This window comes from Penicillium digitatum, chromosome 1 (assembly GCF_016767815.1).
Source record: "Penicillium digitatum chromosome 1, complete sequence".
NCBI lineage: Eukaryota > Fungi > Ascomycota > Eurotiomycetes > Eurotiales > Aspergillaceae > Penicillium > Penicillium digitatum.
This window is the reverse complement of record NC_089384.1, coordinates 4,756,621-4,782,137: the sequence shown is the minus strand read 5'-3', so window position 1 is coordinate 4,782,137 and position 25,517 is coordinate 4,756,621. Positions and strand designations below refer to the sequence as shown.

The window sequence follows — 25,517 nt, the reverse complement described above, 5'->3', positions numbered from 1 at the left end:
GGGCGAGGAGGGTGTCGCCTTGAAAGGATATCGCTGAAGCTATTGGTCATAATATAGATCTCCCCGTTGCCTACTGGACTCTTGACGAAGCAGGGAGCCTTGACAGCTTCATCTCTCCCGTTGTGAACATAGATAACCCGGCTCCAAGCAAAGTGACACATGAGATTCTTGGCTAGGAGCCACTCAGCTGATAGCGTTTGATTTCATCGAGGCCGGTGTTTATTTCCAGAGGTGAGGGGGTGGTTGATAGCTTGTGGGCTCATGGGGTTGAGGGAAGGGTCGAGCATGCATCGAGGCCGGAATGCATACCCAGGAGAGAAAAAATGACTAAAACGGTTGCTAGCCAGATGATGCAAAAATCCCCACTCAACTGTCTTAAATTGAACTTATCCATCATGTATGAGCTATGGATAGCTCCATGATTACATAGCTTCTGCAAGGCCCCGGATAGAGCACGCAGGTGTAGTCTACAGGCAGATCGACATACTCCACCGGGACATGTCAGTTCTGTGTAAATTAAAAGATGGATCAATGTATGAAAGGATGTCTAGATGTAGGATCACATGTAGAAAGGGTGGATATAATACGTCCAACAGCGAATTAACCCAGCGAGTATGAGAAAACTATAGCCCCCAGAATAGTTCTTGACGTAATGATTATGTAAGGTACCCTAAGCCCTAGACTGCGGGCAGCCAATCAGCAAGCGCGGGCATATTCGCTTAGGAGCAGAAGCCGCCTTTCCTGATTAGTCACCTTACACCCTGCAACCACAAACCGTGGACCTCTCTTCACCCTGCTCACTCATCATCATCAATCTTGACAGGCCGGATTCCCTTGGGTTCTGCCTTGTGCACCGTTAACTCCTCTAGACCGATTGTCTAAAGTTGAGCGCCTCCCCGGAAGGTCTCCGAAACACAACAGGCGTCATGGCGGAGTCCGTCCGGTCTAAGGTACGCTGAATTGGAGCTCTCCTGCGCGCTGCTAGCGACGCAATGCTGAATGAAATCGCGATCTGGAAGCGACTCGGGGAATCCGAGTAATTTTTTTTTAAAATGTTCAATAACTAATTTGACTTGTTTGATTTCATATAGAACCTTTACGAGCTTCTGGGTAAATTTCCCCTCCCTTGAATCCTATTCTCGGCTATCTTTTCCGACGACATTGAGCTCTTTCTACCTAGAAGAATCAAACTCTCTTCGTATCCGTTCTTCGGTCCATTGATCGCTAACGTTGCCTATCATCAGGTAACGACCCAGAGCTCGACCCCAGCAGACCCGCTCCTCCCCCCACCAAGGCTATCGACCGCCCCGTTGACCGCTCCGGAAAGCGTGATGTCCCCAAGGAGCAGCCTGCTCGTCACACTGAGGCCAACGCTCGCCGTGGTGGCCGTGTGACCGGTGGCAATGAGGCCGGTATGTGGTTATGAAAATCGGATTTAACGGAACAATCGGAACTAATCATTGGGAAGCTTACCGTGACCGCAACGCTGGCCGTAACAACAACCGTGAGAAGCCCACCGATGAGGCTGCTCAGCCCGCCCGCCGTGGTGGCCGTGGCGGCCGCGGTGACCGCCAGTCCCGCACTGGCCAGACGTAAGCGATCCGATCCCTCGAATAAACGAATGAACCCGAAGAGAAAAAAAAAACCGTTGAGAAACGACGAGATTTTGTGGGGGAAAAATGCACTTTGAATAAATTAAACTAACCTCTCTTTCGATAATGCAGCGACACCCGCAAGCAGGTCCAGCAGGGCTGGGGTGCCCAGAGCGGCGAGAAGACCTTGGACGATGAGCGCCAGGGTGAGAAGATCGCCAAGAAGGAGGAGAACGAGCCCCAGACTCCCGTCGAGGCCGAGGAGCAGGAGGAGCCCGACAACTCCAAGTCCTTCGCCGACTACCTTGCCGAGAAGGCCCAGCGCGAGAACCTCGCCGCCAAGCCCGATCGCACTGCCAACGAGGGCACCAAGCTCGACAAGAAGTGGGCTGCCGCCAAGGAGCTCTCCAAGCAGGAGGATGATGCCTACATCCAGCCCTCCCAGGAGAAGGCTAAGCGCGAGAAGCAGCGCAAGGAGAAGAACTTCCTTGACGTTGACCTCCGCTACGTCGAGCCTCCTCGCAGCGGCCCCGCTCCCCGCGGCCGTGGCGACCGTGCCCCCCGTGGTGACCGCCCCGCCCGTGGTGGTGAGCGCAGCGAGCGTGGCCGTGGTGGCCCCCGTGGTGGCGACCGCGCCCCCCGTGGTGACCGCCCTGCCCGTGGCGGTGCTGCCCCCGCTGCCCGCGGTGGTGCTCCCCGTGCCAACGCCCGCGGTCCTGCCGGCCCTACCGTCGACGAGAAGAACTTCCCCAGCCTCGGCGGCAACTAAATTGCCTGACCTTGTCGGGAACTCGTGCTCCCGGACACGGATGTCCTTTGTCTTCCCGACTCTTCCATCCCTACTCTCCATCTGCTAGGTGTGCAAGTTCACCCGGAGGTGGTATTTATTGTGTCGCTTCATCTGTGATGGTTTTTATTTTCTCTTTCTATGGGGATCGGGCTGGAGGGGAAGTTTGTGGGTTGTCAAGGATTTCCCGTGCTCTGCTGGATGCAAAAACTGCCCAGATTCTAAGTTTTGTCTTTTCTCTTGGGAAAAGACGTATTCCGGGTTGGTCTTATGTGTGTGTTGTGTGTGTGTTTACATTTGCCTTCGGTGAGCAAATGCGAATTGGATGACTGAATTCGACGGGCCCATGTAATTTGAATCGATCCAGAAGAAGTCAACAAAAAAAATAGGAACGCAAAGAAATCTTCAATTGAATTATGGGACATGTCTGCTTCTTATGCTCTAGAATAATAAGCACCTTACAGAACTACCAGTGAGGTTGTACTTGAAGAAGACGTGAACTTTTCGATTCACACGACGACACACTTGCACGAAATGGGACCAAAATCGGGCTTGGAGGTCTCCTTGGATTAACGCAAGGTGCTATGGACTCAACGCTATCTAAGTATGTGCTAATGATAAGATGGCCAAAATTGCAAAATTCTGGCCGGGGGGTATGGATGCAAGGAGAACGTGAGGCGACAACAGATCCACCATGTCAACAACCTCTCTATTTATGACCGCTCACTGTGATGAAAGGCAAACTTCTACAGCTCCCCCTCACCATTGCGGTTCTGGCCCGACATGGTGAATTCCTTCGCCGCAGACTCAGCACTCTGGGCCCAAATCGCCAAAGTCTCCTCATCAACATCGTCAAGGAATGACAGGCCAGGCATAGCCTTTCCACCACAGGCACGTTCCAACGCTAGGAATGCAAAATGGCCACCAATGACAGGCCGAGCGAAGAAGTTTGGACCAGGGAAACCACCGTCACCTTCCGTGTTGTGCAAGTCCGTGAATGGACGATCGGTTGTCGTCTCATTGACCCAGTGGGCGACAGATTGGAGGATCTCTGTGCGCACAGGCTTGGAGGCGACAGCCATTGAGAAGAACTCCCAATCGGTTTTGGTGTACATGTGGCGGCTATCGAGGGGCAGGCCGTACTTCTGACGCACATAGTGATACCAGAGTGATTGCTTCTGGTAGATGTGGCGCGGAACGAAGCCGGGTGAATCCGTGTCAGGCTCCTCTAGGTGGAAACAGAGCTGGGCATCGGCGTAGAGGTTGTAGATCGTTGTCCACGAGCCATACCAGTCGTATGCAAGCTTGGCGTGGGAGCCATCTCGAGACATCCCGAATTCCTCCCATTTGGCGATGTAGTCGCTGGCGACTTTCTGCGAGTGGCGTTAGCTAATCTGCCAAGACCGCACAGATCAAAGATGGACAATACCTTGAAATAAGCAGCGTCGATATCGTGGCCGGCTACCTCGGCGATCTTGCTCATGGCATTGATGCCAACAATCCCCTTGAGAGCCAAATTTGTCTGAAGAGCCAGCCAGCCTGCAAAGTCATCGGTAGAGACTGTTCTCGGGGTTAGGGTGGATGAACACGCCATTAAAATCGACAGAGGAATTGTTCTTACGTTGATTAGCAGGCTCAAGAGAGAACTCCACCAAATATCCGGTCCATTGTTTCCAAAGGCTATAGCTCCGCGTCACCCATTTCTCAGCCTGGTGCTGGCCCTTGCTACCGCCACCCCATTTGCTATCTTGGTGAGCAATCCCAGACAGTGTCTGGAGATTATCAAGAGGGAACAATCCAGAACTCTCGCTTTCCGGGCTTACCGAAGGCAACCCCTGTGTGGACCAAATGGACGAGGCCGCAAGAGAGTCTTCATATCGAAGCGAGTTCACGATAGCCAAACCCATGATGAGGATGTTACCACACTCTTCAACCGGCATGTACTCATCATTCCCGTCGGGATGTCCGGTGGCATTGGGGAAGTGTGTGCCCAAATCATGCATCGCGTACTTATTGGGGTATTGCCCACTCAGCATGTGCTCAATCAACGGCTCCAAAAGGTACGCCAACCACCGGGGATTCGTGTACAGGAAGAATGGGAACGCGGGGAAGATCACATCGATGGTTTGGAAGTTGCCATTTGAAGAGATCTCCTTGAGGAACAGAATGGGGTCATCTGGGGTCCCAGAAAAGGTAGTTGCGCCCATCACCTGCCGCGCACTAAGGGCAACTATGTCAACATAGTCGTCGGCTCCCGACAAGTACGCATCATCTGCCACTTGCTGCGAATAATTGGACGCTAGAGAGCTAGCTGCAGCGTAGTCCCCGTAATGGAAATTCAAGAGGTCCTCTGTTGTTGGGTACCAAGATTCCCACAAGGGTCGCATCAGGGTGAGCCCACGAGATGATGCATACTGAACTACGGGGATTTGAATAAAAGCGAGAGTAAAGGTGACGCTGTCGTCGGAAATGTTAGATGAATGGCCGAGATGGAAAGATTTGGAGAACGCAAAAACCGGGGATCGATCCCGAATAGCGCGGAATTGATCGTCGTTGGTGTTTTGCAGAGCTCCAGATCTTGCGAAGCCTCGACGCACATCAGTCGCATCTCCAGACTGGAATTTGGCGTCCTGGGTTGTAGTTAGCTATCAATTCGTTCATTTTGACGAGGTAGGATTTACAGAGGGTCCGATGAAATGAAGAGTGCCCCATTCGGCACGGTCGCGAGTCTCTGTGAAAAGAAGCTCATTCTCCCTCTGCACTTGCCATCGATTGAGTGTGAGATCCTCATGCTCGGTCTTCAAGCTGTCCCACACCCACTTGATTTTGCTGTCAGTATCTCCGCTGACCCAGCGGCCGTCAACATCCATATAGATGCTGACATCGACATCGCCTTGGACATCGATCGTGATATATGAGGCCGGGATTGACTGGCGCAAAGTCGAAGTTGGTGTGATGGGGGAAAAGAATGAAATTGAAATGTCGACAGGGGTTTCGGTACCTGTGTCAACGTGGTAGGTTAGGTTGGTCGTTGAGGCGTCATAGTTCAGGCCCAGGTATTTAGGGAACTTGATCTTGTAGCTGTCACATATTAGTAAACAAATCCCTCACGAGTGACCGTTTTTCAAATCCCTACTTTGATTTATTATCCAAAGACTCGTGGGGCTTGCCAACAAGAGGGTAGACAGTATTCTGACTGGGAAGGTGAGCCATCAACGAAAGTCCCACCTCCTCTCCGGTGTAAAACATGGGCCATTTTGACCAAGGTACATCCCGAGCATTTGCGAGCCAGGTACTCAGGTATGGATTTCGTACGATCAAGGGGATAACTGGTGGAGTGAGCAAAGATGCAGTGCTAACCGCTGCCTGGAATACAGCGGCCAGGACCACGAGTGACAGCTGCATGGCCACTCTTGGCGGAGGTGACACAGGGTCCAGTTCACGATTAAGTCTGAATTGGGAATAATAAGTGGAATTGTGGAACGAACGTACAACTAAGCGAATTGTAGCAATGGGGGAGCAAAAAAGAGGGGATCAAGGGAGGAAGAGAGGAAGAGAGGAAGAGAGGAAGAGAGAGAATGTTGAAATATGAATGCGGGGAAGGATCAACGATCAACGATCAACGTTGTCATTCCTTGGCTGTTGTGGTTCCTAGTGAGATGCATTTCGAGATGCTCTGGTCATTTCGCCTTTTCTTTATATCTCATTCCTTCTCTAGCACAATTCAAGTCGGCCCTGGAGGTTCTTTTTCTCATCCGATGATATCATGCGGAGAGAGCACTACAGAGAAACACCTGCACATACGTACTATGGCTATTTCGGATGTTAACGATCATCGGTATGGTATTATGTTATCCAATTGTACAATATAATCGGAGGCGAGTCAAAAGTAGCAATGACAGGTGGAGAAAAAAGCGTTGTACTCAGCGATCTATACGAAAAAAGAAGGCCAAGCCAAGGTCCCAGTGTGTCTTCTGCATCTCCAAACATAGACACCGCGGAAATTAGCTTGACGAGGGACGCAACGTGAACTACTTTCGTATTTTGTAAATCTGCTGGTTCTGTCGGTCTCATTTGTCGCTTGGGTAACTATATGGATTGTTCTACCAGTTAGACCCCATGTTGACAATAGGGGAGGTCTTCAATAGACCACCATATCTAAAAGATCACCAAAATCGGAGGGATGTAGGAGATGCAAAAAAAAAAATAACTCAAGAATAATAAAAATACAAAACAAAACCAGGCTTGTCATGCACCTGGTTGCAACTCCATAATCTCAATCACAAGGGCATTTAGTGTTCGTCGTGAGATACCTCAAGTCTGCCATAAGGGGATACGGTCTCATTTCTTTCCAACGAACTGTACTACAACATGCAGGATTGTCCATTTTAATCGGTTCAGACTGTCAATCTCAAGGAAAAGCATCGTCAAAAACAGCTCTGTTCTTCTCCTGGAATAACATCATAGACCGCGCCCGTGGGGATTTCTTGCCCTTGTGGATCCAGGACACGAAAAGCACTAGACGCGCCCCAGGCCGGGGTTGAGCACTCGGGATGTGACAATATGGTGAATCTTTATAAGAGAGTCCTAGAAAATTGTAAATCGGAACTCCAGAGCGTCCCAAAAATTGACTCTAAGAGTCATGGAAGCTTCAGTATCAAAAGGTCTTGTATGGGAACACCGACAAGAAAGGACAAATTGAGATGTACGCGTCTATAGAAAAACAAGCACAAAATGGTAAACCCGGGATAAAAACAGTCTTACCAAAATTGATGAAGAGTATTCAGATCAAAACCATTGCAACGTCCCAAAACCCAAACGCGTGCTCAACACGCCTGTGTGGAGCCCCAGTCCGTGCTCTATACAAGGCTAGTAAGTAATCGACTAAACGCGATCGACGCGCTGAGACCGTTTTTCTTTTTCCAGACTTTCTACTTCCTACTTTCTACTTTCCATCTTCTACTTCTTAACTTTCTACCATCAATTTGGATTGCAATTCTCTTTCCAGATCGCCGTGGTTCACGTCAATATCAGATTCCCCCGCAGCACTTCCACATACTAGATCGACCTGCTATTCCCCTCAACCCTCTCCCCCCCCCCCCCCCCCCCCCCCTCTCCAAAGCTCTAGCATGAATTCGACCTCAGTGCAACTCAGTCCCATTAAGGACGGGCGACGAATTCTCGGCGAGAAGGACTCAAACGCGTGTCTGTCCCCCGCCACACACGCCAAACCATCATTCCCGGCCATTGGGACACCAGTCAAGCGGATCTCGATTACGATCTCACCAAAGAAGCTCCTTCCTTCTCCCATATTTGCAGGTCAAAAACGGACACGGGATCAAATGGAGGAAATGGAAGAAACCCTCGGACACGGGCAGACGCGGGCATCCTCCCCGCAGCCCGGCGTCCAATCCACTGTCGATGATGATAGACAAAGCCAGGTAAGCTTATGCGGGATAGATCCCAGAGATCCCGAGAATGATCAATCTAAAGCTGACCTTGTAACGTGAGGATGATAGCTCAACCAAAACCCCGCACCACAACCCTCGCAATCAGACCGTGACCAAGCACAAGATCTAATGGACACCGACCAATCTTTCAATGTGCCCAGAACCCCCGAGGAAGACACGCGTAGCGTTATCTCGGACTCCGATGCGCGCAAATTGTTTATCCAACAAGTATGCGAACCATGATATCAGTATCAAACGCCTTCCCCAGCAGGCAGCCTCTAACAACTGAGCAGAAAGCAAGCCTTCTCCGATCAAGACTACAGAGCGCGATGCGCAATGTGACAGACTACCAATTCGACCGCCGGGTCTCCGAGCTAGAAGCACACAGTCGTAAATGCCCACGGCTCTCACTCTCCGTCCTTTCCACACCACCCCTCTCGTCGCGCAAACACTTCACAACCTTCCCATCCTCGCAAATGAAGACACCCCGCATCGGCTGTGCTGGCTTCACTTCCACTCCCTCCCACAGCACACCTGATCTTCCAGGTCGACCTTCCCCTTTGTCTTCTAGCGTTGTTCAGCAACGCACCAAGTTGCATGCGCAACAAACACCCCCCCGTGGGCTCGGCTCCCCAATGCAGTTGAGTAGTCCTCCAGCTACGGTCATTCGCCGTGAAGCCAATAGGGAAACAAGCATGGTCTCAAGAGCTGAGCTTAGTTTGGATGATGTGGATGTCCTGTCGCCGTCACAGCGGGGTGATGCGGTCGATGGGCTCTTGAAACTCATGAGTACGACAGGCAATCAAAGTTCGGACTCGTGGACTGGATGATTCGGCGTCATTGTCCTTGTCCTTTGCGGACTTTTGCTCACTGTGTGGAGCATGTCTGAGTGAATCAGGTCGCATTGCATGATGTACAGGGCCAAGCGACGAGCATGTCTAAGTTTGGGTCCCACATAACAGCGGGTTCTCCCGTTGTGGAAGCATGCAGCATTATTAGAATAATTTGTCTATACGTTGCGATCAATGATACCATTTGTGCATTTGAACAGTGATCAGTTCTCGTCCGAACACCAGGATACAAAGATTGAACCCAATGGTAATGTTGTCTTCCCAGGCGAGCACACAAGACTGCCATGTGGTGTCTCACCTAAGAATGTTGCAAGACAGTGTTAAAACCCTTAGGTTCAACGTTCAAGTGTTCAAGTAGAGAATCGCTAAATGTATCACTTGATTCATGGAGACAACATCCATCTAACAAGGCATTTGCCCTCACCGAACCTTCTTCAACTTATTACGCTTCCGTCCAAGGATATCACGACCCTCATCAATCTCACCGGCAGCCTCACGCTTCGCAGAGCCAACCTCCTTAAGCAGACCGGTTCTAACAACACGGCTCTCAATATTGACACCTTCCTGCTCAAACTCCTCCATCTGCCTCCCAACCCGCTCCTCAATAGCAAGCACGAGCTCAACATCCCGCTGTCCAACAAGCGTGGTAGCCTCACCACTCCGTCCCGCACGGGCAGTACGACCAACACGGTGCACATAGTCATCCGGGTTTCGCGGCACATCGAAATTGATCACCAACTCTACGGACGGGATATCAAGACCACGCGAGGCAACATCCGTAGCAACCAAGACACGGGCAGCAGTGGCTCGGAAACGAGCCAGGTTAGCCGTGCGCTCGGATTGCGGGAGGATACTGTGGAGGGAGGTGATACGGTGGCCCAGGCGACGGAGGGTGCGTTCTAGCAGATCGCATGTTTTGGTATGATTGCAGAAAACGATGACTGGTTTAGTCACGTTTACTTCGGTGGAGAGCAGCGCGTGCAGGAAGGCCTCGCGGTGCGTCATGGGAACCTTCAAGTATGTCTGCTTAAGAGTTGGCGGGATCTTGCCTTGGTTCTCGGTACCGATCTCGGTCGTGAAGATCGGTGGCTTGTTGCCTGCTGCCGGCATGGACTTCAGTGCCCGCACCTCGGCTGTCATGGTCGCTGTGAATAGCAGCGTCTGTCGCTCAGCGGATGGTGGAAGTGCCCCGAGACATGTTTCTACGTCTGGCAGCATGCTTCCTGGCCCACTGGCTAGCAGGCGATCGGCTTCATCGAGAACAACCATTTTAACGCGGCGGAGACCGGCTACTGTGTCGACTCCGGACGTCTTGATATGATCGGCTAGTCGGCCGGGTGTTGCGATGACCACGTGCGGCCGGTTCGCAAGTTCAATAGCCTGCTGGCGCATATCCACGCCCCCGACGACGAGGATGGGCTTCATATTTTGCGGCGCGGAAACGGCCCTGAATTGTTCGTAGATCTGGAGTGCAAGCTCACTTAAACAAGGTCAGTTACCGAAGACATAAGATACAGATTTTCAGTTCCACACTGAAGATCGAAACGTACCGAGTTGGCGTCAACACCAAAGCGTAGATCCCGAATGGATTCCGCGCCCACTGCTGCATAATCGGAACTGCAAAGGCCATGGTCTTTCCGGAACCGGTGCGACTTCCACCAATACAGTCCTTTCCTTTCAGAATCTCAGGAATACAAGCCTTTTGAATAGCAGTAGGCCGTTTGATCGCCATCGCCGTTAGCGAAGAGACAAGCCAAGGCGCGACGTCCAATTCCGCGAAAGTGGACAGTCCACTCTTTTTACCAAGCTCAATTGCATCGCTAATAAGGACCGGTTCTTCTTCTTTCGATTCAGGCTCCGCTTCTACCTCGCCTTTCTTCTTGATCCGAGAGAGGGTGGGGAGCGGCGCAGGTGCGACGTATGAGTCGTTGGAAGACTCTGAGAGACGGCGACGTTTGGGGGCTCGATCATCGACATCCGCCTGTTCCACATCGGAATTATCGGACACATCAGAGTCCTCGAACTCCGGATTCTCTGTGATCGGGGGCGCCATCTTATTTGCAACTGTCTATCAGGACGAAATAATTTTGTGGCAGAAAAGTTATCTCCAACAAGCGGTGTGATTTCATAGCCTTGTTTATGAGGCACCACACATGTGTCAAACGACCTTGGATTTAACTGCATACATGCCTCCTAGTTAGTCAAATGTTTCAAGATTTTACTTGTAATTGACACTAGTCGGTTTTGAGTCTGTGGATCAATCATTGATTCATGAAGCGTCAATCAATTTTTGTGGTTCTTGCCCGAGAATCCAGGCATAAATCAATATTCCAAGCGAATGAATTGGTGTATAATGACAGCAAACCGACAAGATTACGGATTTAAAAAAAAAGTTGGTAACTTTTATCACAAGATAGGCCTATCGTGGTACTATTTAGTCTACCCTGCTAGCTGTGCTTCTTCTGCGCGAAACCCGGGAGGGAAGCTCATACGTCTCACCTCGCTCGAGATCATCCTCTTCGACTGCAGATTCCGGAGAAGCCGAAGTTCGGTTTCTTAGGACTCCACCATCTCCACTAGAATATTCATCCCGGGCGCCGCTAGCCGCCGCTTCATCGTAGTCCTCCATTCCGTGAGTGCCACCGACACTTTCCATTGTGAATGGACTAGCTGTCGGTCCATCGAGGGCTGCAAGCTCCTCGCGGGAGAACCATCGAGGAAGCAGGAACGAACGCACCGGTATCAAGAGAAGAATGATAATAGGAAACCCGATGGCAGCGATTGTCTGAGTGATAGCGAAAGTCGCACCAAAGCCAAGCAGCTCAAGAGCGACAAAGGCCCAGATGGCGGAACGGCGCTCGATTCGCTTGAGAGGATTTGATGCGGAGGTGAACTTCTTATCTTCGGCAAGAAATACAAGTTTTTGCGTGATACCATTGCCCTGTAGAGCCTGGACACCCATAACGAAGAACAGACCAGCCATGACACCCTGTGGAATCAAGTGCAGGACGATGAGAAGGGGCCCAGTCATTGTTCCTAGGGTCAAAAGTCCTTGTGCGAAGTTGCTGACTCGCTGCTCTACTACGTGGTCTGTTACCCGGATAGCTTTGCCCTTGTTTGTGTCCTCTTCGTCTGCGACCTGTCGAGTGACGCAGAGAGCGGCAGTGTGGAAGGGGGCTTGGGGAATCAGGCCATTGGGAAATGGTATTCCCAGAATTCCAGCCACAAAGGTTGTAAGACCAAGGAGCCAAAGGTCCCAATGGAAGCCAGCTGGCTTCCGAAGAGGAAATTCGGTTCCTTGGGCAATGAGAGATGACACTGAAAGGGGTGGGTCAGCCATCAAATCTCCTGTACTTTGCTCGGTGCGGATAACTCACCATTGTGATCAAAGTAAAAGAGAGTTGTGAGAAGAATCGCAAATGGGATGGCAAGGAAGATATCTCCAACATTGATATCCCAGAAATGCACAAGCCAAGGCCGGTCAGTGGTAGGGAAAAAAGCCTTGCTAGTAGGGAGTGTAGCAACATCAACATCTTTCATCTTACCGATGTAGACGAAGCCGGTAAAGAAAATGATGGTCAAAGGTGTACCGTAGTCTTCCAGGAATTTCCGAATAGGTCGCTTGAAAAGATTGCTGTTACCCAGTTCTCCACAGATCCACGCACACATCAGGACAAGTAGTGCAACCATGATACTCAGGTAAGCAGAGGTCTCTCCTACGGAGCCCCATTGTCTGGTGAGAACTTGGATGCCCTTCTGGATATAGATGCAAGCAACGTAGAACCCAAAGATGTCGCACGAGAATCGGGTGACATATGTCAGAGCGTTGCAGGAATTAGTGATAGCCAGTATCCAATGCATTATTAAAGACCAGCTTTGATGGATGTTAGTGAAGTTAAATGACCAAAATTGACAAGGGAAACTCACATCCCAATCCAACACATGAATGCAAGATACGGTGTCCCTCGAGGAGTCATGATATCATAGACAGTATAGTTGAACACAGTGATGGGACCTATAATCCTCAGTTTGAGACTTCATGATCAAGCATTCCAGTCTTCTTACCAGTAACACCGACAATGACCAACGGCTGAGCCGCAAAAAGCGAAAACACAATGGCACCAAGAACAGAAGCAAGTAGAACTTCATTGACGCCATAGCTCTGACGTGTCTTCTCGAACATGTCTAACGAAAAGGCCAGAGCAGGCAGGATACTATACTGTTTGTGAGCAAATGAAACGGCGCGCTGAAGAAAAGATGTTGATTTCCAATCAATTCGAGCATACTTAGCAAAATACATATAGACCGTAGCTGGCACAACACGATAATCCCATGCATCAGTCCAATCGCTCCAATAATATGGCGCTCTGCGCTTGACGTCGTTGATCATTCCGCGGAACAAGTGTACGTGCCACCATTTCGCCTGGGGCGAGTGCACCGACGCTGTCCTCGATACACGGGACTGCAAGTTTTCTTGGGCATTGTCTTGTTGGTTCACAGACTGGTCAGATTGACGTAGGGTACCATGATCAGATCTACCTGACCGCGCTGAGCGCACCGATTTCAGCCGCTGTGACTGCCAAGAAGGTTTCCGCTGAGCAGACGTGGAAGTGTGCATGTTGGGTCCCGGAGGGGACAAATCCCCGTGTGATGATCCTCGAAGATGCAATAATAGGATGGGTCCGATACTTCAGTGCAATACAACTAGCGTAAATTTATGAAGATTCTCGTAATTGTATAGGTAGGTAACGAGATACAGGATGGCATGAATTAGGACACAGTTGAAGGGGGCTTGATTTTGCGGAGAAATGTTGGAGCTGAAGCCGAGACCTATGAGTGAGGCCTGAGGCATCCATTTGCCATTAGGGTCTGCTCAGCTGGTAAGGCCGCTACGTTCACATGCGAGTGAATGCGGGGCAGCTACGACGATCCTACATTGAAGCCAAGATAAACTGAAAAGGATTAGTCGCATTACTCAAAACTGCATAGAAAAGAACAACTAGAGAGTTTTTGGAACAATTGTTAGCGAGCCGTGGGCTTCTGAAAACAATCCTGTTTGGATTATCTTTCGAAGCCCCGATGGCCAAATTTTTTCACGCACAAATAAACGATTTGAATCGAGGTCACTTTTTTTCGCTGGAGAGGTAAAGTCATCACTGGGGAGGTGGGGGTGGGGGAGGCAGGTCACTTGGAGGCGGCGGAGGCGGAGCATCGCCAGGCGGGGGTGGAGGGGGAGGACTGCCAGCAACTCCGGGGTACATTGGAGCCATACCGGGAGGGGGAGGAGGTGCGCCCATGCCAGGAGGGGCAGCACCAGGAGCTCCCATGCCAGGAGGGTAAGCCGCATAACCACCGTAGCCACCGTAACCACCACCGTAGGCAGGCTGCTGCCCGCCTGGAGGGGCCTGTTGCTGCCAAGGAGCAGCGCTTGGGGCAGTACCAGGAGCAGCATAACCACCTTGAGATCCGTAGGCGTAGTCGCGGTTTGGAGGTTGACCTTGGTGTTGGTTCTGTGCAGCCCAAGGGGCAGGACCACCCTGGTTGCGAGATCCGTAGTCCTCACGAGATCCATGATGATCACGGGAGCCATAGTTGTCGCGGGATCCGTAGTCGTCACGAGGGCGAGGTTCGCGGCGTTGTTGCCATGGAGCCACGTCACTCTGGGGCGGCGGTCCACGTTGTTGCCAGGGCTTCGCATCACGGTCGTCGGGCTGGCCATTACCGCCATTGGGACCGGCCTCAATGCGACGGGGCTCGTATTCGCCAGGAGCACCGCCAGACAATTCGTTCATCAATTGCTAAGTGAGATGTTAGCATTAAGTCTGATGAAGCAGCCATGCACAATGGGAACCTACCTCCATCTCGCGATCTACAGCATCACCAGTGCCAACAGCACGATCGCCACGTCTGTCCGCGCCGCCGGCGTTGCGCCAGTCACTGCCTCTCTGGCGGTCAGGGCAATCGCGAGCCATGTGGCCAGCATTGCCACAGACACGACAGATTATATTCGCAGTGAAGTTACGCTGTTCGGGGCAGTCATACTTGCGGTGTCCGATTTGACCACCTGATCAGGACCATGGTTAAAATCAATTGCACAAGGACATTTGAAAGGAGTTCGCTTACAGTTCTGGCAAGCCTGGTTCTCGTCGTCACGAAGGGTACCGTTAAGAGCAGCCAGCTCACGAAGTTGGTTGCGCTTGAGCTCGTTCTGGCCTTCAGGGATGGATGCGGCCTGATATATCGTCAATAATCCGGTTTTTGGACCCACGAAACGAGACCAAGGAACGTACTGTTTCAATGACATTGTGGACAAGCTTCTTGGCCTTGTTAACCTTTTCTTCGGTGTCCGCCATGATCAGACAGTGCAGGTCTTCTTCTTGGTTACTGCCGTGAGCGGCATCCGATCGACCCTTTCCTTCTTTGACGGAGCCTTTGCCTCGAATGGCAATCTTGGCACCGGACTCGGTCTCCATCTTTTTCAAGGTGTTACCACGAGGTCCTATGAGTAAGCCAACTGTAAAGATAGCAAGAGCTAGGTATTAGTGATCCTGTAATTTTTTAAAAGATGTGCAGCATCAGGCACCACGGTTTAGCAAGAAACAAGCTGAGGACATCCAAGGTGATATGCCTTGTCAGCTCGAGTCGAGAAGGGACTCGTGATAGACTCAATGGAAGAATGGTTAGGAGTTAGAGGGTTAGTTATCATACTGAAGTTAATCTCTGGGTAGTCATTCACGGGGACGTAGACCTTCTCCTGGGTCTTGGTGGGGCGTCTGTAGTCAGAAGGCGGGTTGTAGTTAGGGATAGTCTTGATGGCTTTCTCGACCAATTTATGACGTTCGTCCTCGAGGCGCTTGCGATAACGGTACTCGCGAGTATTCACACGTCTTCCGAAGTTGTCGTACTGGGGAGGTGGTGAGGGAGATCTGTTGGTGAGGTCAGTTTACATGTAAGCATTGATTATCAAGGACAAAAAACGCGCACCTGTCACCATCGGCAGGGACCACATCGTTGATCCGAAGCTTCTGGCTAATTTCCTCGATGCGAAGGTGAAGTGTGTAAGCTTCAAGCTGCTCGCTGGTGAAGTTCGCCATGATCATAGTCGGCAAGCCCATAAGACCGGCTGCCTTGTTCTCTTGTTGGTCACCCCAGCGGTTGCGCTTCTTACGCCTCTTGCCATCGCCATCGGTGTTCAGGGGACCTGGATCGGCTTTGAAACACAGGGTCAATCTTGATTTGTTTTCAAAACTTTTACTTTGGGAAAAAAAAATTCGTACCTCGAACAGGACTACGCCCACGCTTCGGCCCATCGGGACCCTTGGATGAAGAGGGCATAGAAGAAGGGGTCGCAGTGCGACTTTCCTCCTCTCCATCCTCGCCGCCCATGCGTCGCCGGCCAAGCGGGATGTTGTTGGAGCCAGTTATTCCTTGGTTGCGCCAAGCCATGACTGCTTTGAATAGAAAAAGGTGAGTAGTGAGTGATAGAAATCGAAGAGATGAAAGAAGTTGCGGTGTTCAATAGGCGAGCACTAGCACGTGATTTTAGCAAAATCTAATTCAGTAGGCGGTGGCGAGGCCACGCTCGGGTTTTGTGTATATCCGGACAGACATCATGAAGAAATGTTGTAGCTCGAGCGCTGAAGGTGACATCCCGGATGATCATTGTTCCGCTGACTGAGTTTTGATCATTCGGTGGGGCGACGGGTTCCCCGCGGCGACTACACCAATAGTGGTAAGAATTATCGTGCCAAGCGCCCAACATACCATCCCTGTGTTGTCTTCTCAGTACAACATAGACAATCATTTGAAAAATAAGGGATTAGTAATATGATCCGTTCTGCCTGTAAATTCAGTTACCGCCTTCCGTATATAATGTGATGTTGTATTCTGCCACATTTCTGCCACAATATAATTTTTCTGCGAAGAATTCTGTCTGTCCCTAAAGCTTAGAGTCAAAAAAAAAAGACCTACAACAGTCTACCCTATAAAGATTCACCACCTCCACAGTGGCGGTGTAGAGACCTGCATAATTTAGTCCTAATGAAATTTAGCACTCTGTATTCACCATGTATTGCTTTGCTCTTGAATTCTTCCTTCTTCAACTACCCTCTCTACCATACAATTCAATTCAATTCACTGTGGAATACCCTGAGCCCCTATTGAAGAGGTCCCTCGTACCCCAAGCCCCCCCCCCGCCCCCCCTCCGAACCACCGGATTCCGATATCGAGTCCTTTACCGCCAATACCACCAATTCCGCTACTTCTGCTATGCCTTGTGAGCCCTTTCCGATGGGTAATCTTGACCGGAAATTACAACGTTGGAACTGGCTAGAGCGAGATACTGCTATCCAAGTGCTTACTTTGGATAGTATTGACTGGTCGAAATAAAAAACTGCGGATTATCTTGGTATCACCCGGAACTAAGTACGCTGGGCGATTGCACGAGGTACTCCTACGCCTCGTAAGCCCCCGGGTCGAGTCCCGAAATTGATAAGGAGTGAAGTGGATGATATTATTACTTTTATCACTACAAATGAGATCAATCGCCGGCTTTCGTACGAGAAGTTAATTAATATTCTATCTCTTAATATCTCTGTTGATACACTTCGACGAACCTTGGCTAGTAGGGGATATAACCGCCGTGTTGCGCTTGGTCGACCTGATATAAAGGAGAAGAATCTCCTTGAACGCCTCACTTGGGCACGAGCTCACGTTAACTGGACTCGTGATGATTGGTGTCGAATAATCTGGACTGATGAGACCTGGGTAACCCCTGGATACCACCGCAAGGTACGAGTGACTCGGCGAGCTGATGAAGAAAGGCACCCTGACTGCCTTCGACCTCGACGCCGGAAATGTGGAGGATGGATGTTTTGGGCTTCGTTTTTAGGCCTTGAAAAAGGCCGTCCCTCTTTTGGGAGAAGGAAAGGGGCTGGATTGATACCGAAGGCTATATCTCGTATATTGCTCCTTTAATGGAGGGGTTTTTTCGCCTTCGAAAGGATCGAAACCCAATTGTTATGCAAGATAATGCGCCTGGGCATTCTGCTAAAGAAACAATTGAATACTTTGAGGAGCTTGGTGTTTGTATAATGGCGTGGCCTGCATTTTCACCGGATTTGAACCCTATTGAATCTGTATGGAATTGGATGAAGGATTGGATAGAGGAGAAGTATGGAGATCAGTATATGACGCCCACTATACTCCGAGGGGTTGTTCGTGATGCTTGGGATGCTGTACCGGAGGATTTCTTGAATGGGCTGATTGAGAGTATGCCTGCTCGGTGCCAGGCGGTTATTGATGCTCAGGGGGGTGCTACTACATACTAAGTGTAGTATGTAGGAGTGGCATTGTATATGAGAAATTGTTGTATGTTGTATGTGAGAGAAATGGAGAGTTGAAAGGTTGAGAACTCTGTTTTTTAAAAGAATGATGGAGTATCAATTTGTAAAATACCATATTAAATACTACGCTAATTTATACGCTAGTACGCCACTGTGGAGGTGGTGAATCTTTATAGGGTAGACTGTTGTACATGTCATCAGTTCCCTGAAAGACTACGAAAAGACGTGACAAGGCCGCAAACGTGGCCGACTATTCTTGTTATACCTAAGCAGTGGGACCTCCGAGGTAGACTACTTATGCACCTTATCAAAATTGTAATCCAGGGCTGACAATTATTATGGAGATAGGTAGAACGGTTTAATCTCTCATCTTTCCGGGTTTCAATCTAAGTCTCCGAACCGCTCCTATATTGTACTTCTTCCATTGCTTTGGGTCAAGTGTGCCTTCCCGTAGTTCATCATGTCATTCCACATGAAAACAACCCTTCAGTAGTCTTTTCGATGCTATCGTCATTATTCAAAAGGCCAATTAAATAAGGTCTTAGCTAATGTTTATCCTTCTCATAGGTTGTGCGATCAAGTTACACTTGCGACAAGATCTCATACGCCATGCCATCGACTGAACGGAGTGGCTTTCCACCAAGAAGGGCAGGGTAGGGACTCCAAAGCTTGATCTCGATTCCGATCAACACTAGGTCTTCCCGCCCATCTGAAGAAACCTGTCGCGATTTGGACCCTACTGGACTCTCCGCCTTTATCCCACCTTCGGTGGAGATTGGGGTTGACTATTCGTCGTGCTTGTGCCAAGGTAGGGTTAAGAACTGTTTTGTGATACTCAGCGATCAATCGATGACAAGGGGTGTGTATTAAACCAGGGAAAGCCATGGAGCACACAGCCTGCAATCCCGGTGTACAACCATGTCCTATGTGAAGAGTAACACAACACCAACCGATATACCAAAAAAGTCTGAAGTTCATGGTCTCTTGATCCAATTTTCGTTTCAAACGATCTGCTTTGCTTTTCAACTTTCACTAATGCCTTAGTTATTCCTTTTTAAGCCTTGGCTTTGGCATCAGCCTGCATTCCCCGTTGGACCCAAGCCCTAGCTTCAGCAGCCTTTTTATCTGCCGCCGCCTTATCCTTGATGAGTTCTTTAATGGTATGAGGAGTCGGAACATGACGACCCTTCTCGGTACCCGGTCGCTGGGCCATGAGTTCCTCCCAAGCCTTAACATTCGGGAACTCGTCAATATCGACACCGGCCCATCCGGCAGCAGCAATCCATCCCCAGTGTGAGATGTCGGCAATAGAAACATGGTCACCGACAAGATACCCAGACTTAGACTCAGCGAGGTGCTTATCCAAAACACCATACAGTCGCCGCGACTCATTGACGTATCTGTTCACGCCGTACTCAATGCGCTCGGGCGCATACCGCGTGAAGTGGTTGGCTTGGCCTTGCATAGGTCCTAGCCCTGCATTCTGGAAGAACAGCCAGCTCTTCATCTCGTAGTATTCCCGCGTGCCCTTGGGAAAGGAGATCTTATAATCTGTGTCGTACTGTTCTGTCAGGTATTCCAGAATGCTACCGGACTCAAATAGCCGGATCTCCTGGCCATCACTGAAGGTGTCTGTCAAGGCAGGGATGCGGCCATTAGGGTTGATCTTCAGGAACCAGCTGTACGATAGTTAGGTCTGTTTGGGTAGGGTGTCTGTAGAGGTGCAAACGCATACTCTTCCTTTTGAGTGTTCTTTGAGATGTCAATCCTCTCGACCTTGTATGGCAGGCTACGATCTGTCAGTCAGAAGCTTAAAAGGTCAAGAAAGCTACCATACCCAAGTTCCTCTAGGGCCATAGAGATTTTGATCCCATTTGGGGTCTGGGTTGTGTAGAGGGTGATATTTGGTTGCGTCATATTGATCAACCGAAAATTTGGACTGAAGAGTAAGCTGAACAATTGCTGTAGGTTGAAGATAGATCGATGGTGGAAGTATGTTGTATGTGATGGCTGAGGTCATATCCAGTCTTTGGCCCCCACCTTGTAGATTTATAAGCTCGTGCTCGCGTAATCTTCTTCCGAGCTCGTTGAATAATCACATTGCCTAGGTGACAACCCGGTTAGCTTGTACTTCTTAGGAAATAGATCCGCTCTGCGGCCTTGCTGTGCAGTATTCGTGGATGTGGGACCTGCTGAAAGTTGTCGCACCCCTTAGGTGGAGAATACTCGCTGTTACTTTCATCTGCTGCACTGGAATTCCGACTAAACCTAGAATGGACCTAAACTGAAGGGGGTCCCTCTTGTTGTGCATAGTCGGACTTCTCACAGCATCAACAAATGTGGGTTTGATCGAGAGAAGAATAAAATTAGGCTCCCGCAGAATTCATGGATAATCAGACAGAAAACATCTGAGCTGAGATCAGCCCTTGTTTGGGGCCTATAAAAATCCCGTTGTTTCATGATCAAGACCAGCTTCATCTTTTGATTCTTCTGCAAGTGCCTCTCATTCGACAGACCCTGGCCCTTTAACAATCCTTTTCTGCTTGCTATTAAATTTACTTTCATCCCACTTTTCCAAGGAGCTCCCCCGCTTTAGGTGCGGTAAAAATGTCTCTCCTTCGACTCTAGTCCTTGAGACTAACGCTATCTTCACTAGCGACCCCATCATACGACACAACAAAATTTTCACCAACTAGGGTTGCGAAAGTACAACTAGGGTTTCAACTCGTGCGAGAACTTCGGCTTTGTGGTTTCACGTTCGTGGGAATGACTGGAGCAGCATTGAAAGCTACTGAAATTCATGCATTTATCTCACAAGACAGAGTAAAGAATTGCCCCAAGATCGACATGCGCCAGTGCCCGTCTATAGTCATCTAAATTACCAGGCAGTCATTTGTGCCCCATAAATCACAGAAAGTCTCGTAGGGGGCACATATGTTGTAGAGACTGATGCGAGTGTAGTTGACTGTGGACGAAATAAAAAGAGAGGCATGATGAGATTTTATACAACATAGCTTCCAAGGTTCGGATGGTAGGGAAGAATCCTCATTTTTAGACTAGCTTAGAATGAATTGCAGTTGGTGATTGGCTAACTCTACTTCATCTAAGGTTAAAATGTGTCGTTTGATACACCACTCTATAGTAATCATCACGTCGCCTATTTCGATCCAGTTAAATTCCATCTTTAAGCTGACCGCTGTAACAATTCACGATGATTTGCACGTTCAACTCAGACAAGAAGATAAAAAAAAAAGGTTCTCCTGGCTAGGCGATGTTCATCAAAACGGCCTTGATGTTAGAATATGCTTCCAATCCCGCCTGTCCAAGCTCCCTCCCAATCCCGCTCTGCTTCACACCCCCAAACGGAACCCGGAAGTCACTATTATTGGTCGCATTGACAGACACCATACCAACCTTGAGTTTTGGCACAATGCGGTGGATCCGGGCATTATCACGAGTATAGATAGCAGCAGCGAGACCGTAATCCGTATCATTGGCCATTTGGATAACATCATTCTCATCATTGAATTTGATGAAGACGCCAAATGGGCCAAATATTTCTTCTCGGTACACGCGCATGTTGGAAGTGACATTCCCCACCACAGTCGGCGAGATGAAGTACCCCTTGTCATTCGGTCTGTTCTCTGCTACTGTACCACCCAAAACAACTGTGGCACCTTCATCCTTTGCAACCTGGGCGTACGCGAGGATCTTATCGAACTGCTGTTTCGAAACCTGGGCTCCCTGGGACGTATGATGGTCGAATGGGTCGCCGATGACGTTGACACTAGTGACATAAGCGACGAACGCATCCATGAACGAATCGTAGATATGCTCGTGTACAAAAACCCGAGATGTGGCTGTGCATATCTGGCCCATGTTTCCCATCACGCCAAAGTGAGCCGCTTTGACGGCGTCTTCGAGTGGGGCGTCATCGAAGATAACCAGTGGGCTTTTGCCGCCCGTTTCCAGCGTGAGATTCTTCAAGGTTCTGCTGGCTAGCTGCATAATCCGCTTGCCAGTAGCCGTGCTTCCAGTGAAGGCAACCTTGTCGACTTCTGGGTGCTGGACGAGGGCAGCGCCGGCTTCGGATCCGTGACCATTAATGATGTTAAGAACGCCTGGCGGGAATCCGGCTTCTGCGACCAGGTTGGCGAAATACAGAATTGACAGCGGGGTGTGCTCCGAAGCCTTGATGACAATGGTATTGCCGCAGGCAAGGGCTGGGCCAATCTTCCATGAAGCCATTCCGATGGGATAGTTCCATCTACGTGACATTCATCAAATGGATGTTCATGCTACGGCGGGAGGGAGGGAACCACATACGGAATGATCTGGCCGCAGACACCGATAGGCTCGCGGACTGTGTATGTGAAGTTTGTGCGGGATGTCTCGATGGTCTGGCCATAGTGCTTGTCGGCCCAACCGGCGTAGTAACGCAAAACACTGCACACTTCATCAATATCCCCCCGGGCTTTGTTGTAGGGTTTTCCATTATCCAATGATTCAATGGTTGCAAGAACTGTCTGGTGACGCTGGACAAGATCGGCAAGTTTCATCATCAGCTGACCGCGCCTGGTGCCATCTATGCCATGCCAGGCCTCGCTCTCAAACGTAGCACGGGCTGCACGGACGGCTAGATCCACATCTTCTTCCGTCGCGGCATAAACTGAAACCATCTCTGACTCGGTTCTACCCCACACAGTTAATAGTCACGTAGGTGCCGAGTGTGTTTGGAAACTTACGTCGGGTTGATAGAGACAATCTTCTGGCCGTTGCTGGAGGTCACCCATTTGTTGTTGATGAACAACCCGAGGGGCTGCTCATAGGTGACACCGTTCGGGGCGGTGATCTTCTGGAAGAGATCTGACATCTTGACAAGAAGACTGTATGAAACCTGCAGTGACTACAGTTTCTAGCAGAAAAGAAAGGATTTCCCAATTGGATGGGAAATAGTTACAAGTCTACATTTTACCCCCCAAAAATTATGCCCGGTTTGATAATAACGTGTGTAAAGAGTCAAATGCACCTTTAGTGACGTGGCCTTCTCATGCTTGGAAATGATCTATCAAGCAAATCTTGATCTCCAACTTCAGCTCGTGCAGCTCCAGGTAATCGAAATCCAATTTTTGTTTTTTTTTTGGGGATTATGGGCTTGTCAATTACGTGTTCTTCTTACCAATTGCCACCGGGAAAGGACTACGTCGAGGTGCATGGTGGATATGAGATATCAATTGAATGAGTGAGCAAGTCAAGTTCTGGGTCTATGTTGTACGAAAAGTGACATGTACATCCCGCTTAGATAGCGTGTTTCAACATAGAGAGGTCCAGAAATTTCCATATTTGAGAAGACGAATCCTCAAAATTAATCGTGGAAATGCTTCACTGAAAACCCAGCCATTTGTGTCCCCGCATTGGGATCTGTGGGCGATCGTGACCAGTTCTTCTTGATACGCGCTCGAGTCCACTCCGGAGCGGGGATATCAATTTCACTGTTCTTGCCTTCCTCGTAGTACCCCAAGCGGCGGAGGAGGGGGCTATCAAAGCTTTTCAAAGTCAGTCGATCACTGGGCCGCACAAAGTACAAAAGTCCGAGACGGTCCTGCGCCTGCTGGTCTTTGGGAGGGACCGTGACACGATGCACGCCACTTTTCAAGTATCCGTTGGAAAGGATGGACAGCATATCAGCGATGTTGACAGATAAAGTACCTTCGGGAATCCGAATCCACTCCCAAGGGGAATCCTCGTGCTTCTTGACCTGGAGGGCTGCAACAGGCTGCTGGAAAAGAAATGTAATTGTGCCGTTATCGGTGTGACCACGGGAATAGAGATCCTTGAACTGCTCGTTCACCTCTGCCGAACGGGCGCGGTACATCATGTAACGGAGGCCGCTATCGCAGTTCGACTCGTACAGGTGACCGTTTGAGATTTGGTCTGCTGGGAGTTCCAGGATTATGGCGAGAAGCTGGAGCAACTTGTACCCGACATGCTCGTGGACGTGGCGATGGAAGCGTTCAATCTCGTCCCAGTGCCGACGGAATACTTCTGGGTGCTCGCGCTCATACTGCGGCAAAAACTTCATGATGTTGTAGAATTCAATGTTATCCCATAGGCCCGGGAGAACTTGGATAGATCCTAGTGGCCGGTAGCCATTGTAAATCCCCTCTTCGAGAGGGGCGCGGTAGGACTTGCGCACATCCTCCGGAAGAGCGAAGAATTCGCGTCCGATGGCGTATTGACGATTGATTTCGGCTTGAGTCAAGCCGAAATTGGTGACATAGAAGAAGCCTTTTCTAGTTAGCATCCATAGAGCTTTGGTTGGCACAAGCGGACCCTACCCTCGTTGTGCGCCGCATCTTTCAACTGAGCGGCTAGTTTTTCTTTACCGCCGGGTTTGTCGAACTCGCCAAGATCGATGATGGTCAAGTCTGCATACTGTACTATTTCACCATTCTAGGTGAGCCGAAGAAAATGAACGTTAGGGATCAGGACTTACAGGGCTCTTCGGTCTCTGGTGGATGGACATATGGCTGGAGGGAGCCGAGTTGAGGTTGGATCGTTTGTGTAGCCATGTTGATTTGGAATAGCTGGTCCTGATTAGCAGGGCTGGCATGAAGTTAAAAACCGACATCTTGGATCGTAAATTATATTTCCAAGATGGCCACTAGACGTAACAAGTGGAGCAAGAGAAAGGTCGAAGAGCACTACAACTCCCAAGGCGAGGTGCATACATCATGCACACGATCCCAATGTGATCAATGTCTCCGGTGTCTAAAACCCTCGTCAATGGATGCATCAAATCGTTCCCTCGCACTCATCCGTCAATCGAGAATTCTTTTGGTCAGTCATGCTTGGTCTCTTCTCTACAGCCCCAACAATTATAAGACTTCGATTGGTAGCACCACGGAAGCAGACACCCTGCAGTGTCGAATTTGCTGTATATCCCACTAGGATAATAACGCAATTGCGGGCCCGTAGGATTGGCTGTGGTGCTTGGGTAGAGCTTTACGATCTTCGATTCAGCCAGCCACGAGGGAGATTATGCGGTCATTACTACGACCCAGGTTCTTCATGCAGGAGGGGGAAAAAAAAAGATCGCAAAGGTACGGAGTGCGGAGTACTTCGTGTATTTAGTGGTCTGAAGTGGAGATAATGTGATACATGGAGCGTTCTCCGTGGCAAGGAGGCAAGATGATCAGAAGATAGAGAGTGGTAATCTAGCTACGACTCTGAAGCAAAGAGACAATGCCACACTGGCCTGAAAGCGAGACAAAGGCCACCAAGGGGGGTAAAAATAGAGGTCGTTCAAACGGCGCCTATGTAGATCAAATGACCCCTACCCTATTTAGGGTAATCTGCTAGTGATACCAATCCCAATCCTCAATTTTAAATCCATTAACCTCATTCCGTCATTGAATTCAGAGCTTCTTCTGTAATTAAAGTACTCCGTAGGATGATCAAACAAGACCATCTTCACTACCAGGGGCGTATAT

General features: G+C 49.8%; 9 protein-coding genes across 9 annotated transcripts; 2 read left to right on the top strand and 7 right to left on the bottom strand.

Moving 5' to 3' along the window:
- Window positions 1-926: 926 nt before the first annotated feature.
- Pdw03_3979 (Telomere and ribosome associated protein Stm1, putative) lies at window positions 927-2,361 on the top strand (the record flags this gene model as incomplete). The annotated part of the gene is made up of 5 exons (XM_014676138.1): window positions 927-950; window positions 1,092-1,110; window positions 1,245-1,412; window positions 1,469-1,592; window positions 1,725-2,361. The coding sequence occupies 5 exons, from the start codon at window positions 927-929 to the stop codon at window positions 2,359-2,361; spliced, it is 972 nt and encodes a 323-aa protein (XP_014531624.1).
- Window positions 2,362-3,125: 764 nt separating this feature from the next.
- On the bottom strand, window positions 3,126-5,784 carry Pdw03_3978 (Glutaminase, putative; the record flags this gene model as incomplete). Its single annotated transcript, XM_014676139.1, has 5 exons — window positions 3,126-3,752; window positions 3,809-3,939; window positions 4,001-5,009; window positions 5,061-5,460; window positions 5,516-5,784. The coding sequence occupies 5 exons, from the start codon at window positions 5,782-5,784 to the stop codon at window positions 3,126-3,128; spliced, it is 2,436 nt and encodes an 811-aa protein (XP_014531625.1).
- A 1,724-nt stretch (window positions 5,785-7,508) lies between these two features.
- Window positions 7,509-8,659, top strand: Pdw03_3977 (Heterokaryon incompatibility protein (HET) family protein; the record flags this gene model as incomplete). Its single annotated transcript, XM_014676140.1, has 3 exons — window positions 7,509-7,820; window positions 7,899-8,057; window positions 8,123-8,659. 3 exons carry the CDS (start codon window positions 7,509-7,511, stop codon window positions 8,657-8,659), a joined length of 1,008 nt encoding a protein of 335 aa, XP_014531626.1.
- A 441-nt stretch (window positions 8,660-9,100) lies between these two features.
- Window positions 9,101-10,733, bottom strand: Pdw03_3976 (ATP dependent RNA helicase (Dbp8), putative; the record flags this gene model as incomplete). The annotated part of the gene is made up of 2 exons (XM_014676141.1): window positions 9,101-10,160; window positions 10,231-10,733. The coding sequence occupies 2 exons, from the start codon at window positions 10,731-10,733 to the stop codon at window positions 9,101-9,103; spliced, it is 1,563 nt and encodes a 520-aa protein (XP_014531627.1).
- A 381-nt stretch (window positions 10,734-11,114) lies between these two features.
- Pdw03_3975 (Bicarbonate transporter, eukaryotic) lies at window positions 11,115-13,298 on the bottom strand (the record flags this gene model as incomplete). The annotated part of the gene is made up of 5 exons (XM_014676142.2): window positions 11,115-11,998; window positions 12,058-12,554; window positions 12,608-12,695; window positions 12,746-12,894; window positions 12,967-13,298. 5 exons carry the CDS (start codon window positions 13,296-13,298, stop codon window positions 11,115-11,117), a joined length of 1,950 nt encoding a protein of 649 aa, XP_014531628.2.
- A 535-nt stretch (window positions 13,299-13,833) lies between these two features.
- Pdw03_3974 (Branchpoint-bridging protein) lies at window positions 13,834-16,126 on the bottom strand (the record flags this gene model as incomplete). Its single annotated transcript, XM_014676143.1, has 7 exons — window positions 13,834-14,478; window positions 14,536-14,744; window positions 14,804-14,912; window positions 14,971-15,194; window positions 15,389-15,606; window positions 15,665-15,890; window positions 15,958-16,126. The coding sequence occupies 7 exons, from the start codon at window positions 16,124-16,126 to the stop codon at window positions 13,834-13,836; spliced, it is 1,800 nt and encodes a 599-aa protein (XP_014531629.1).
- A 2,952-nt stretch (window positions 16,127-19,078) lies between these two features.
- Pdw03_3973 (Glutathione transferase 3) lies at window positions 19,079-19,941 on the bottom strand (the record flags this gene model as incomplete). The annotated part of the gene is made up of 3 exons (XM_014676144.1): window positions 19,079-19,703; window positions 19,760-19,813; window positions 19,862-19,941. The coding sequence occupies 3 exons, from the start codon at window positions 19,939-19,941 to the stop codon at window positions 19,079-19,081; spliced, it is 759 nt and encodes a 252-aa protein (XP_014531630.1).
- Window positions 19,942-21,288: 1,347 nt separating this feature from the next.
- Pdw03_3972 (Aldehyde dehydrogenase) lies at window positions 21,289-22,897 on the bottom strand (the record flags this gene model as incomplete). Its single annotated transcript, XM_014676145.1, has 3 exons — window positions 21,289-22,291; window positions 22,351-22,716; window positions 22,770-22,897. The coding sequence occupies 3 exons, from the start codon at window positions 22,895-22,897 to the stop codon at window positions 21,289-21,291; spliced, it is 1,497 nt and encodes a 498-aa protein (XP_014531631.1).
- A 492-nt stretch (window positions 22,898-23,389) lies between these two features.
- Window positions 23,390-24,596, bottom strand: Pdw03_3971 (Oxidoreductase, 2OG-Fe(II) oxygenase family, putative; the record flags this gene model as incomplete). The annotated part of the gene is made up of 3 exons (XM_014676146.1): window positions 23,390-24,312; window positions 24,363-24,464; window positions 24,521-24,596. 3 exons carry the CDS (start codon window positions 24,594-24,596, stop codon window positions 23,390-23,392), a joined length of 1,101 nt encoding a protein of 366 aa, XP_014531632.1.
- Between the last annotated feature and the right edge of the window lie 921 nt (window positions 24,597-25,517).